The 13,476-nt window shown below is 41.7% G+C and overlaps 1 protein-coding gene across 16 annotated transcripts in view; it reads right to left on the bottom strand.

Moving 5' to 3' along the window:
- Positions 1-13,476, bottom strand: part of MPPED2 (metallophosphoesterase domain containing 2) — a 196,542-nt gene that overhangs the window by 58,082 nt on the left and 124,984 nt on the right. For 2 of the 16 annotated variants that reach the window (XM_074014010.1, XM_074014012.1), the window contains exon 5: positions 1,611-3,338. The exons of the other annotated variants lie outside the window; for them this stretch is intronic. In XM_074014010.1, coding sequence (XP_073870111.1) covers positions 3,326-3,338 — 13 coding nt within the window. In that variant the 3' untranslated portion in view covers positions 1,611-3,325. Of the gene's footprint in view, positions 1-1,610; positions 3,339-13,476 lie in introns of those variants that run through there. 16 annotated transcript variants of the gene reach the window in all.

Below are 13,476 nucleotides of genomic sequence, written 5' to 3'. Positions count from 1 at the left end.
CTGCAACCTCCGCCTCCCGGGTTCAAGCGATTCTCCTGCCTCAGCCTCCTGAGTAGCTGGGATTAAAAGGCATGCACCACCACACCTGGCTAATTTTGTATTTTTAGTAGAGATGGGGTTTCTCCATATTGGTCAGGCTGGTCTCAAACTCGCAATCTCAGGTGATCCGCCTGCCTTGGCCTCCCAAAGTGAGCCACTGTGCCCGGCCACTCTCCTCTATTTTTAACCATGTGCTCTTTGTGGCCTTCATAGCACTTACCACAATTCATAACTGCGTTATTTTGTTTTAGTCATCTGTTTACTTGCCTGTTTTTTAGTCTTTTCTACTAGATTTTAAGTTTGCCACAGCAGGGACTGTGTCTACTTTATTCCTTAATCTATATCCGCTGTCAAACACAGTGCCTGGAACATGGTAGTTGCTCAGTAAACATTAATGGAATGAATGAATGCCGCTATGTATAGCTAAAAATTACATTAATCAGAATATCATAAATCTTAAAGTTCTGCTGTGTTTGCATATTGAAGGAGTCCAGAATATGCCACCCCCAACTATGCCGCTTTGTCATAAGGAGTATTTTGAGTTGAAGGCAATGGAGAATCAACAGACAGGACAGGTGCAATGGCTCACACCTGGAATCCCAGCCCTTTTCGAGGCTGAGGCAGAAAAATTGCTTGAGCCCAGGAGTTGAAGACCAGCTGAGGCAACATGGCAAAACCCTATCTCTACACAAAAATTAACTGGGTGTGGTGGTGTGCGCCTGGGTCCCAGCTACCTGGAAGGCTGATGTGGGAGGACTACCTGAGCCCGGGAAGTAGAGGCTGCAGTGAGCTATGATCATGTCACTGCACTCCAGCCTGGGCAACAGAGGAAAACCTTGTCTCAAAAAAAAGAGAGAGAGAATCAGCATATACAGGAAAAGTTCTCTGCTCTCCCCTTTTCTGCCTAAAAACAGGGCATAAACTTCCCTTTGTGATGGTGGTATAAATTTCCCCTCCTCCCGAACCAAGATAAAGAGAGATACCCTATCATGAGAGGTAAGGAGCCAGCACCAAGGTAAGTCTGCTTAAACAGACCTTACTAAAATTGTCCTTCTCTTCCATTAGTTTCCCCCAAAATTTCCAAGTCATGTTCCCACAATTCATCTGCCCTAGATGCCCAAACTCCCCTTCCTCTGTCTAGTCATATCTTCACAATTCACTGCCATTTGTTCAATGGTATAAGCCCCCCAAAACCACTTTTTTGGGTTTTCAATTTCCTGTGGAGCCCCTGTGCATGTAAAATTAAAAATATCAACTACATCTGTATGCTTCTTCTCCTACTAACCTCTCTGGTGTCATCTGAATTCACAGGCCCCAGCCACGAAAAATAAGAGGGTAGACGAGAGGGGTTTTTCTTCCTTCTTTATTCCCCTACAATAAGAACTCATTACTTTATTCCAAAATATTAATTGAGCATCTGCTACTGCCAGGCCCTGTCAGACCTGAAGATGCAGTGGTTAATCAAAGAGCCTAAGCCCTGCCCTCATGGGGTTCCAACAGTCCCACTCCTTGTCTGAACCAGAATGATAAAGACAACAACTAAAGCAAAATGAGTAAACATAGACATTGTGTATAAGTTATTCTTTTATTTCAGGTGTGACACAGAGTAATTTGTATATATTATCTCATTGATTATCACAACTCTCTTATAAATCAGATGCAGTTATTGGTCTCATTTTACAGATGAAGATCTCAACTTGGAGAAGTAAAGTAAGCCACTGATAACGAGAATTAAGCAAATGGGAGAACAGGGATTTTTGACAATAGCTGGTTCTGGTTCCAAAACCTGCATTCATAGGATAAGCAATACGGCCACTCCTAGGTGCTTCTAAACACTCAATAAACAAATTCACAGAAAAATCACAGCTGCGTATGTGAGCTTCCCAGGGGCCTGCTCAGCACCCAAGTTTTATATTTAAGAGTTTAACAGCATATGTTTTAGTGGAGTTTTCCAGTTTGCACAGCATTTCCACATTAAATGACACATTTTACCCTCAGAGAAACTCGGTATAGGGTACAGATAGAATACTAGCCCCCTTTTTCAGGAGAAGTAATAAGCTCAGAGGAGGTCTGGCTCAGGGCCACACAGCCGGTAAACGGTAAAAATACCGAACCTGGTCTCGTAGGCTCTCTGGCTGCCCAGTATTATTTAATTTTTGCATTTAAAGGATTCATAAACTATCCCAGTGGATCCATGAAAAATAATCTGTGAGCACCATTGTATCATAAGACATGAGAGCAACAGCTTGGTGTGGTGACAAGAGCCACATGGCTTCCTCATGCTGGCATCACCCCTAACTAGCTGTAGGGGTCTGAGCAAGACAGTTCCCCTCTCCGGGACTAGTATTCTTTCTCTGTAAAGATGGGGATGGGGACTTTGACTACATGATCTATATGTTGTCTTCCAGCTTGGAAACTCAGTGTGAAGCTGCATCTCACCCCCTTATTTTTTTTCTCCTTTTAGGCTTCCCTTCTTCACCTTTTAGCTGCTTTGGTTACATTCAGGGGTTAGACATGACAAAACTTAGGCCCCTCTTGTCTAAGGACCTTGGCTGTCAGGCCTTAGAAATGCAATTCCCACTGCTAACCTGGCCCCCCCCCGAAGTTTGAAGTGAGAGCTCAGACTGAGGGATGTGGTCTTTGCCAGCGGGCAACATTTGTTATGATGGATAATGGAGATTCCAAATGCCCAGCGTCCTCTTATTTATCATTTAAACCTGGCTGATTCAAAGATTTTGCTAATAAGGAATCTTTAGGGCCAGAAGTACAATCTACTTGGATTCTCAGGAACCCGACCACTACCACCCTCACTCTCGCTCCATGGGAGACGTTCTTTTAATGTTAAAAGAAGCCTGTGTTACAAATGTCCACTTAACTTTTACCATTTCCTTGTGTATTTCAACAACATTAGAGACATGAGAGAAACTTTTGAACGAATACAATTGTTTTATGCTGTGGGACTCATTATTATGCAATTTGAGGGGTGGGAGGGGACATTTTCAGGTGCCTGTGAATGCCTGCCGATTAATTTCACTGACTGACAGGCTGCGGTGGGAAGTCAGTTGGAGATCTGGAGACAGCAGACCTATGCCCTAGTTCCAGCTCAGTGCAATTGTAGGCAAGTCATTTAACCTTGATTTCTTACATTGGGAATGGAATCACACCAATTAATTCTGCCTCAAAGGAATGTGGGAAGTAGGAGGGAGCCGTAAAATGATTCCCATTTCCTGTCTCTTCTCATTTTGCCCTTTTTGTTCACTTATAGCTGCCCAAAGCCACTTCAACTTCACTTCTGGTCACTATGGAAAGAAAGCAGAAAGCAGATCGCAGATTATTTCTCTTCTCTACTTAAACATCTTCAAGGGCTTCTCACTGCCTAAGACTGAACTCCAAATTCTTGAGCTCCAAACAGAGTCCTCCCTGCACCCAGCGCTCCGGCTGCACTGACCCCTATGTGTCTTTTCCCCTTTCACCTCAGTCACCTTGATCTTGTTTCCTGTTCAGAAGGCCTTCCCTCTAGCACTGCCAAGGGGCCACAGTTGAGTCATCCTTCAAGATCTGGCTTAAACAGGATCGTGTCTGTGGGCCCTGCCCAGGCCCATCCTGTGGCACCCATACCTTCTCCGTTCCCACAGCACTCCGACTTTCCTTCAGGCAGTTCCTGCAGTTTTGTAATTCATGATGTTTCTGTGCTCCCTCTGCCTCACTACATCAGTATTTCTCCTGAGGTTTTTTGCATCAATATCACTGCAGTGCTTGTCAGAAATGAAGATTTTGGGGTCCAACTAAGTCACACCTGTAGGGGTAACGTATGTACTGTACACGCTAAAGCTTGAGAATGACTGTACTGGTTCATGAGCTCTGGAGTGGCAGGAATTATGCCTGATTCACTGTTGTGCATCCAGATCTGTATCCTTTTCTTGAAGAAGCTGTCTTTGGTTGTCTCGAGAAGGACATTCCATCTAGCAGTGTGGGGATACACAAACCGCTATTAGGATGAAAGAGCTAAGAGAGCATCACTGAGTTTCTTTGCCAACATTATTCTGTGTGGTTCTGCAAAAAGGATGGTGGAAACTTACAGCAAAAGAGGGATCTGGAGGAAAAAAAAGAGCCTTGCAGGGGGCAGCTTAAAATGGAGACATTGTAGAAAGGGCCCTTCTGGCTAAAGCGGATGCCTAGCACATACTGCACCTTGTCCAAATGTGACTTCCTGATGAAGGTAGCAGGCATTTGCTGCAAGGATGCACAATGAGTTATGTGCAGTGAGCACTGAAGGGAAATACAACCCTTGAACTTTTTTCCCCCTACTGAGAACATTAAATAAATATAAAAGGCTAATCTCTCGGCAGCTAAAATTAAGCCTTTGGTGATCACCAAAATGGAAGCAATATATTCCCTAAGACCTTGTGAGTTTGGGGTTCAAGCTTAAAGGGATACACTGTTATATCAAACTGAAGACTCCGTCAAAGAAGACTCCACACCTCCAAAGTGTTCCAGGTTCAGAAAGATACTAAGGAAACTGCAGATGTGGATGGACTGCCTCTAGACCATCTATTGGCTCTCAAGATATCCTTCAATTTAGTCTTTTTCAACACTGATCTCTTTGAATTGAGGCTTCGCAGGAGCCCTAGCAAAATGAAGATGGAGACCACTTTATTTTATTTCTGAGACAATCAAATTTCTCTCCAATAGGGCAATTTCAAGACTGCCTATTTTTGTAAATAGTGTACTGCAATCCCAATGGTAATGTCAAGCCCTATGTACCTACTTCTGGCTGCATATGGAGACATTCTCTCTGAATTCGTTTCCTTAGACATTTGAGAAATAACTGATTTTTCCTTCCCATGGGGAAAATTGAATGCACCAGAATTTCTGGTCATTTTCTACAGTTTGTTCTGTGATTTCAAAATGGTAGATCTCATTGAACACTGATAAGATCAAGCAAAGAAGCCTGGCTCTTCTGCTCTGTGCTTCCCCACTTGGCTTGAAAGGGCAAATGCCCTCCTGCTATGTCTAACTTGATTACTCTCTTCAAAGGCTGGCCAGGAATCTCAGACTCAGTCTCTCTGAGGCTGGCTTTACCCTCCCTGAGGAGGGGACCGGGACCACATTTGAATGGCATTTGCATGCAGCAGCAGGCATTAACAAGGAGGCTTTGGGGGCTCTAGGTGTTGCTGTGACATACAAAGGAGTTCTGAGGAGTGTCATTTCTTTCCCAAAGAAGTCATCCCCGATCTTGTCATCTCCTGGCCACACACCTTTGTCTCATGCATTTCTCTGAGCAAACAACAACTTCCTCAAAAGATTCATTTAAAAGGTGGAGGCTTCTTTTTACCTTGGCAAGGAGACTATTGTTGCTTGAAAACAAAAGGAATCTGCACCTTAATCCTGATGACATTGCTATAGGAACCTTATTTACAGTATGTCAAAATCCCGTTCTGTTCTTACAGCCTCATTAAATCTAAGCCTCATTTAACTAGTAGGACATTTTTACAATGGGTTTACTGGCGTACTGTGATAAATGGCTGTCTAACATCCTTCAACAATAGCCGGGCTACAGCCATAACCACGATGTGTATAAACACTACATCAGTTTAACAATACACAGTGCTGAATAGCAGGAAGTGAAGGCAAACATTTTCCCTGAGCGTTTTTTGTATGTGTGTGTGGGGAGGGGGAGGGCTGGGGGGGTGGGGGGAATAAAAGAAAAAAATCACCAGAGGAAAAAAAATTACAAATTTTTTTTTACAAGTTTAATGTTTCTGCTGAGGATAATAAAGATGGCCTTTGAAAGTCATGACCTAGTTTAAAAAAAAAGTTGCCTGAAATTTGATAATTTGATCCCTGAAACATAAAAAGCGTTTGCAATAGAATGAAAATGACCCTGTTCTCTCTCCTTTTTAAAAAATCCTGTATCTGAAAAATGAATAGAATGGTGTGTGAATATATGCAGCTCAACCTTCTAGAGCTGAAATCCTGCTTGCTTATTCAAGAATATGGGTTAGGTTGCTGGGCAAATCAAAACAACTAGTGCTGGGCCAGATTCTGAAGACCAAAGCACTTAAAAAAAATCAGAGAGCCTATAAGCTCTTCATTTTTTTCTCTGTGATGGAGAATCTAGCGATCACATTCCTATTCAAGACTGTTAGGGCCTCTTCCAGGTATTTGTCGGTGCCAAAAGGGTGAAGAAGCACAAGGTTTCCTAAATTAGAGGAGAAACTTAAATGTACGCAACACATTTAGATCCTGCCTGGATTTTCACTAGCCTCTGATTTAATTTCACACCAAATGCTACAGCATAACTGGACAGAGCAAAGCCTCTAGTATTTACACTGGAGGCTAAGGTCTGACATTCTGTCTAAATGAAATTTCCCAGTTGTCCCAAGAAGTTTTTACCCTGTTTCCACGCTAGCAGTTTGAAATGTCACTACATATTGCTGCAATGACAGGTGAGCAAAAACCAAACCTGCCTTGGCTGGTGCTCAGAGCAAACAAGACTGGGAGCCAGCCTAGCGTTTTCTGCCCCGTCCCTGCTCGGGCACTGGCCCGTGCTCTGTCCCACCAACCAACATTGCCAAGGGGGCCTACAAGCTCTGCCAGTGACCCTGTCAAAAGGCCAGTTAGCAGGGACTACAAGCAATTATCATGGAAAAGAGAAGACACTAGATCTCTCTTTCTCGTTGTGCTTTAAGAAAAAAGGCTGCCTTCTGGAGTAAATGTTGGCAATAGTTCTATTTTTATTATTAAAATATACATTTGAAGCATAAAACGTGTTTTCCATTCATACATTAAAAAGAAAAAGCTAAGTATATATCCTTATGTTACTCCAATGCATGCCCTTTGTTTTTTAATGCCAAAAGGCAGCTTCTACAACTTATGCCTTACTCCCCATATGGGATAGGACGCAACCAGAATTCATGTCTGTGTGCTTCATCAACAGTGTAAATCAATTAAGCATCCCTATTCTCCCACTGGAAGGTGTCCCTTTCCAGATCAGCTTGGCTTAACTTGATGAGGTATGGGAGCTCCCCACTCACAAAGGTAAAGAGCCCTCACCTGGGCAGTCCTACCATGCTCAGAACTGCCTCTGGGTACATGCAGCACTCATTAACCTGACAGGCATTCTGCTCTGCAAGATTGACATAGTGACGCTTTGACCAAGAGGCTTCATGACTCAGTTTCCCCACTCTAACACAGACAAGACACTGTCCTGGGTAATGTTTCATCACAGCTTGCATTCAAAACCTCTATGTCTTGCCTTTCAAGTGGAGCATACTTTCTAAGAATTTCACTTCTCTGCAGACATGTCTTTATCTGTCCTTTATAAATATCGTTTCTCGATGGAAAAGCTGCACTATATAAATAATGGAAGAAACCTACACCCATTCCTTTAGTTTTGCTGGTCATTCTCAAAAACAAGGAGTGAATGAAGAATCTGGGAGCATTCAGCTGCAGAAGAGATGATTAAGGAAAATGCCAAGTTCCCTTTGACTATTTGAGGAGCTGTCTGATATGTGAACAAAGACATTAGATGGATGTGGGTTCAAAGAAAGGGGGTTTGAGAAGGACACATATCCTTACCTGATGAATGGTTCAGTTGAGGGGAATAAACACATGGCAATGAGCGGAAGAGGGACTGGTACCCAACCAACAAAAATCAATCTTGACTATATATGGGGTAACAGGTGTTGGGGTCACATTCCATACATCACTTGGGCAGTAAAGCAGAGTTGAAACATTCATTCATTCTCATTTTCTTTCTCTCTTTCTCTGTGTTTCTCCCCAATCCTGTGTGTGCACGCACGTGTGTGTGTGTAGTACAGGACTGTTGTAAGAAATCCATGTACTTGATGGTTAGATAATCTTTAAGCAATATTGAAATCCTGAGATTCTATAATCCTAAGAATCAAATAGAGGAATAAAAAGAAGTGGCCTAGCACTCACTTTCTGTTTTTTATCCCACTTTTTTTCTCATGGGCACAGAATATTCTGGACCTTTCCAATGCCTTAAACAGTGCCATAATGGTTTCATATATAAGACCCTTTATACTAGCACTGTCTTTCCAGGAAGGTTAGGCTCTTAAAGCACTCCGTGGGCACTAATTATTCATGCAATCACACAGCTAGCAATAAGAACAAAAACGGTTTGGAATGGCAAATACTTCACAATAGCAACTAATTCACACCTGGAAAAAAGTGATCTATATTCCTGTTAAAAATTAATACTTCATCAAGAGGAGTAAGCTATAGACAGAAAATTCCATTCCTAGTGGGGGTCAACCTTCTTCTCACTCTTTCTTTGATAAATTTTCTTCTCTGTCCTTTAATGGAAGGCATTTCACTTATATGACTTCCGTTGGTCTGGGGGAAAAAACTCATCAGCATTTATGGAGTACAGCAACATGCTTTGAGAATGCATATCCAGCAATGTTCCCTGGACATGTTCTAAAGGAGCTCTGAGAACAAGAAAAAGTGGTGACAAAACAAGGGAGAGGTTTCCTGCCCTGGTCTGTGACAGGTTCCAATAATGAAGGGGCTGGATCCTTACTGATGTCATAAGCCCATACTATAAAAGCTCAAAAAGAGTTTCGCATTTATAGATGAGTCTGGCATTTTGACTTCCTAATTTTCCAAAAAAACCAGTTCTTTCTTTTTAAATTGCTGAAAGTTGGTATCATGAGAAGTTTAAAATTACCCCCTTGTATTTTCAAGTCGTTGATGTGTGTCCCAAGTTTGCAAAGTTTCAAACTCCAATAATACCAACAAGTAAAGAAAGATCCATGAGCTCGTATTTACTTGGTGCCCACTAAATTCCAGGAATCGTTACATGTAAGATTGTATTTAATCCACAAACTAGTTATTTCACAACCTTTATGTTGATAAGGCTCAGAGAGGTAAGGTAACCTGCCTAGGATGCCACAGTTAATACATTCCCAAACCAGGATTATAACATAGTTCGAAGTGCAAAGGTCATGCCCTTTCCAGTACACTGCAAAAACGTTCGCGATATATGCTGTTTGGGTATTCTAGAGTTAGTAACAAGAGTCATCTGGGGTTTACCTGTGACCAGCCAAACTCGTATGTGAGTCTCCCCAGAATCTCTGTCCCCAGATACAATTTGATGACACATATGAACCAATCCTAATGCATTAAATTCCTAATGTCCAAATGTTGAGAGCAACCTCTGCTGCTGCTGTACCAAATACTTACCAGGCAGGGCTGGAATGCAAGAAATGGAGCCCCACATATGATAGACAATTCATGCCACAGTGCAAGGAGCTCTACTGTGAGAGCTGAAGCCCCAGGCTCGCATGTGGGCTCTTTCAAAGCAGCATCTCCAATTTGTTCCTCAGCTTATTTTCTCTTGTGCCTAATGAGAGATTAAGATGAAATGATCTCAAAGGGCCTTTCCAGTTCTATGCATGGAGAAAATGTTTTGAGGGTGGAAGAGAAAAAGTTAGAAAATAAAGAAGGGAATCATAAGATGCTAGAAATGGAAAGAAACACTGAGATCAATAGTACAACATTCCCATTTAAGTGCAAAGAAAGTGAAAGTCAATAGGAAAAGATGACATCCTAAATTATGGAACTAGTAAGTGAACTATGTATATAATTGGAGTCCCCCTAAGTTTCACACCAACCCTCCTTCTATAACACAGAGCAGAATGCACTTGAAATCCAACAGATCATTAAGGGAAAATATTTTAGAAATCAGCAAAAAGATCTCAATTATCCATATCCCAACCAACTCAGAACCTGAATTAACTGGCTATTTTAATTTAGTTTGCCTACCATTTTGGAGGAAAGAAACAGAAAGATGTCCTCATCAGAAGTCAAATTACATGGAGCAATTCTAGGAATAAATACGCCACCAATCTAAACACCTACAGCTTCAAAGTCAATTGTTCTCACACATTAGTGGGCATAAAAATCACCCTGGGTGCTAAAGTGCCAATTTCCTGCTCTACCACCAAAGGTTCTCATTCATGTCTAAGAAGGGCTCAGGCACTGGGTTAACAAGCACTGAGGTCAAAGCTAAGACTTGTATTCAGGAACCATATGTTCTAAAGCTGGATGAGTGAGAACAATAAAATTATGTTAACTACGGACATCTAGAGACTAGACTGACTTAATTTTTTTTTAGGACCATTTTGCACAGTTCTTAAGGTAAAGGAGTTTTTGTTCAATCCTCAGAAATATAAATTTACCCAAACACCCCACCTACCAAAGATGCCTGTTTATCTGTATTGTGCTACTTTGTGTGCACAATGTTAGCACATTCATAAAGAAACCCATTTCCTAAAGTGGGACTTTTCTGCAACCATGGAATATCTGGTTTGAAATACACAACATCACTATGACAACTCTAATTTTATAATAAGAAAACCCACAAACATCCCAGCCTAGAAAATAAAACCTAAACTATGGCTTTTGAAATACTGAGTCTCTTGAGGTTTTTCTGCAACTGCAAATGTTCAAGACTTCACAAGATGAAAGCCATGGTTAGCGCCTTGAGGTCACATGATAAGGGGAGGCCTTGACAACATCATAAAATATTCAGTATAGCAGTTTTCAAATCCACAAAGCTTCACGTAGAAGCACGCGCTCTCTCTCTCTCTGGTATCATATTATTCCAAGAAGTAGAACGAGTTAACAGTTACCTGAAATCAGAACTAATGTCCTCTTGCTCCCTCCTCTTGGCCCAAACCTGCCATATGTGTGGTTAGGTTGGGTAACATATACCAGTATCAAACATTTCTTTCTCTCTGGAAATCCTGAACATGTGTATTGTAGTTAATTAGCTTTGCTCAAAGGTGGCAACTGTTTTCAGAAAGCCAAACTGACACTCTTTTTTCCCAAAAATGAAAGGAAATGGCTTGAACTATCTGGAGGCAAACAGCAGCAAGGAAGCTTTATTTGAGAGTCAGCCTGGCGTCTGCTTCTCTTTGTAGACCACATGGCCACTGTGCGAATGAGAAAGCACTGGGGGCTTGGCCGTTACAAAGGCACACGGGGCATTTTGTACTTGGCACACACGAGATCAGGTGCACCCTAAAATGAAGCAGCAACGGACAGATGGGAGTTTCACACCCTGCTTATAGCGTTTTCTGCTTAAATCCAGAGGACCCTGTATCCTTTGTGACTGCTGGCTTTTCTTTTGCATTATGCCACAGTTTTTGCTTTTTTCTTCTTGTCTTCTTTTGATACATTTCTGCTTCCCTTGGCAACAATATAAGTCCAGAGTCCAACTTTCCCCCTCGCCCCCAAAATGGAGAAAAACCTTTACTGACAAGAATCAGGCTGAGTGTGGTAGCTCATGCCTGTAACCCCAGTACTTTGGAAGGCTGAGGCAGGAGGATCACTTGAGGCCAGGAGTTTCAAAACCAGCCTGGGCAACTGAGTGAGATTCCTGTCTCTACAAACGTATTTTTAAAAAATTAGCCAGGCATGGTGGTGCACCTATAGCCCCAGCTACTCTGGAGGCTGAGGAGGAAGGACGGCTTGATCACAGGAGTTCCAGGCTGCAGTGAACTATGATAGTGCCACTGTACTCCAGCCTGGGCAACAGAGCAAGAGCTTGTCTCTAAAACATAAAGACATTAAATAAATAAATACATACATACATACATACATATTTAAAAAATTTTTAATGTTAAATTAAAAAAAGAATCAGATGAATACTGGTTTTATATTGTTGAGAGTAGGGTGTGGTGGGAATTATGTCTGCTAAAAAGTAGCTTACAGATTGCTGGTGGGAATGTAAAATAGGGCAGTCACTGTGTACAGTGGTATGACAAACCCTAAAAATACTAAGCACAGAATTACCATGGAACCCAGCAATTCCGCTTCTAAGTATATACCCAAAGGAAGTGAAGGCAGGAATCTGAACAGGTATTTGTACAAGCACAATCATGGCAGCATTATTCACAATAGTCAATAGGTGGAAGCGACCCTGGTGTCCACTGATAGATGAATGGATAAACAAAATGTGGTATATAAACACAGGGGAGTGTCACTCAGCTTTAAAAAGGAAGGAAATTCTGACACATGGATGGATCTTGAGGGCATTTAGGCTAAGTGAAATAAGCCAGACACAAAAGGGTAAAGATTGAATGATTTCCCTTTATATGAGGCACCTAAAGTAGTCAAGTTCGTATAGACAGAAGGAGAATGGTGGTTTCTAGGGGCTCGGGTGAAGGAGGAATGGGAGTTATCGTTTGATGGATACCGAGTTTAAGTTTGAAATAATGAAAAAAGCTCTGGAGATGGATGGTGGTGATGGTTGCACAGCAATGTGAATGTACTTCATGCCACTGAACTGTACACTTAAAACATAGTTAAAAATGGTAAATTTTATGTTATGTATATTTTACCAATAAAAAAATGAAAAGAATCTATTAGGAAAACGGTGACGCTGCACCAGAGATGCCACAGAACTGGCCTCGGTGAGTACTGCATTTGTGCCACAGCGAAGTTGAGAGCCAGCAAGTCTACCCTTGTTGGAGTGGAAAGCACTCTGTAGCTGCTGTGACTCACACTACAATGTCTGCACTAAGAATAGGAGTCCCAAAGACTGTCAGGCCTGTTGCAGGATAAAAAGATGGAGACTTGCCTGAACTTACAGTCCAAAATTCAGCACCCTGAGGCAGGCATACGATAAAAAAGGCCATGAAAAAATAGAGATGTTCCCTGGAAGTTGACTATGGAGGCTAAATATTATTTATGAAGAGTAAATGTTCTTCTGGCCCTCACATATTTAAGCGAAAATCATCCTGACAATTTCATCTCTAGAATTTTTTGCCTAATCTTATTTCAGATTCTGAAGGGAAGCAGCATCTATTTCTTATCACAAATGAAAACTTTGCTACGTTTCAGGAGATTATCCTGTGTAAACATTGAGACAGAAATGCTGGGCACTCACTCTCTTGCATAAATTCATTTGATCAACTTATCAATTGTAAGTCAGCAAGTTTTCATGGCTCCTTCAAGTGTTGTCAGACTTAGAGGCTTGGGATATGGGTTCTGGAGGGAGACCAAGGGAAATACTGCAGCTATCAATACAATAATCTGCACTAAAATACTTGGAAAGCTTTGCCCTAGTTTTGGGCACAGTTCTGAGAAAATAAAACTGAAAGTTCATATTGAACACCTGTTCTTCATTACCTCCTGCTTTCCAGGGTAAAGATGTCCCCATTACCAGGGAGTAATCAAAGATAGAAGCATTCCTTTAACCTAACAATACACTGAAAACAGCAAAAAGCAAACAAAATGGAAAGTCTACAAGCACTAAGCCCCAGTATGAACTCGTTTGTGTGATTCTATGACACAGCTGGAAAGAGAGAAAAATCACCCCCAACTTATACACCCAACTTGGGCGGGAAGGAATAATAGACTTCAATATATGCTTTGTGTTAAAAAATCACTGCATAATTGTAA

The sequence above is a fragment of the Macaca fascicularis genome, chromosome 14 (genome assembly GCF_037993035.2).
Source record: "Macaca fascicularis isolate 582-1 chromosome 14, T2T-MFA8v1.1".
NCBI classification, from domain to species: domain Eukaryota; kingdom Metazoa; phylum Chordata; class Mammalia; order Primates; family Cercopithecidae; genus Macaca; species Macaca fascicularis.
This window is presented reverse-complemented; position numbering and strand designations above follow the sequence as displayed.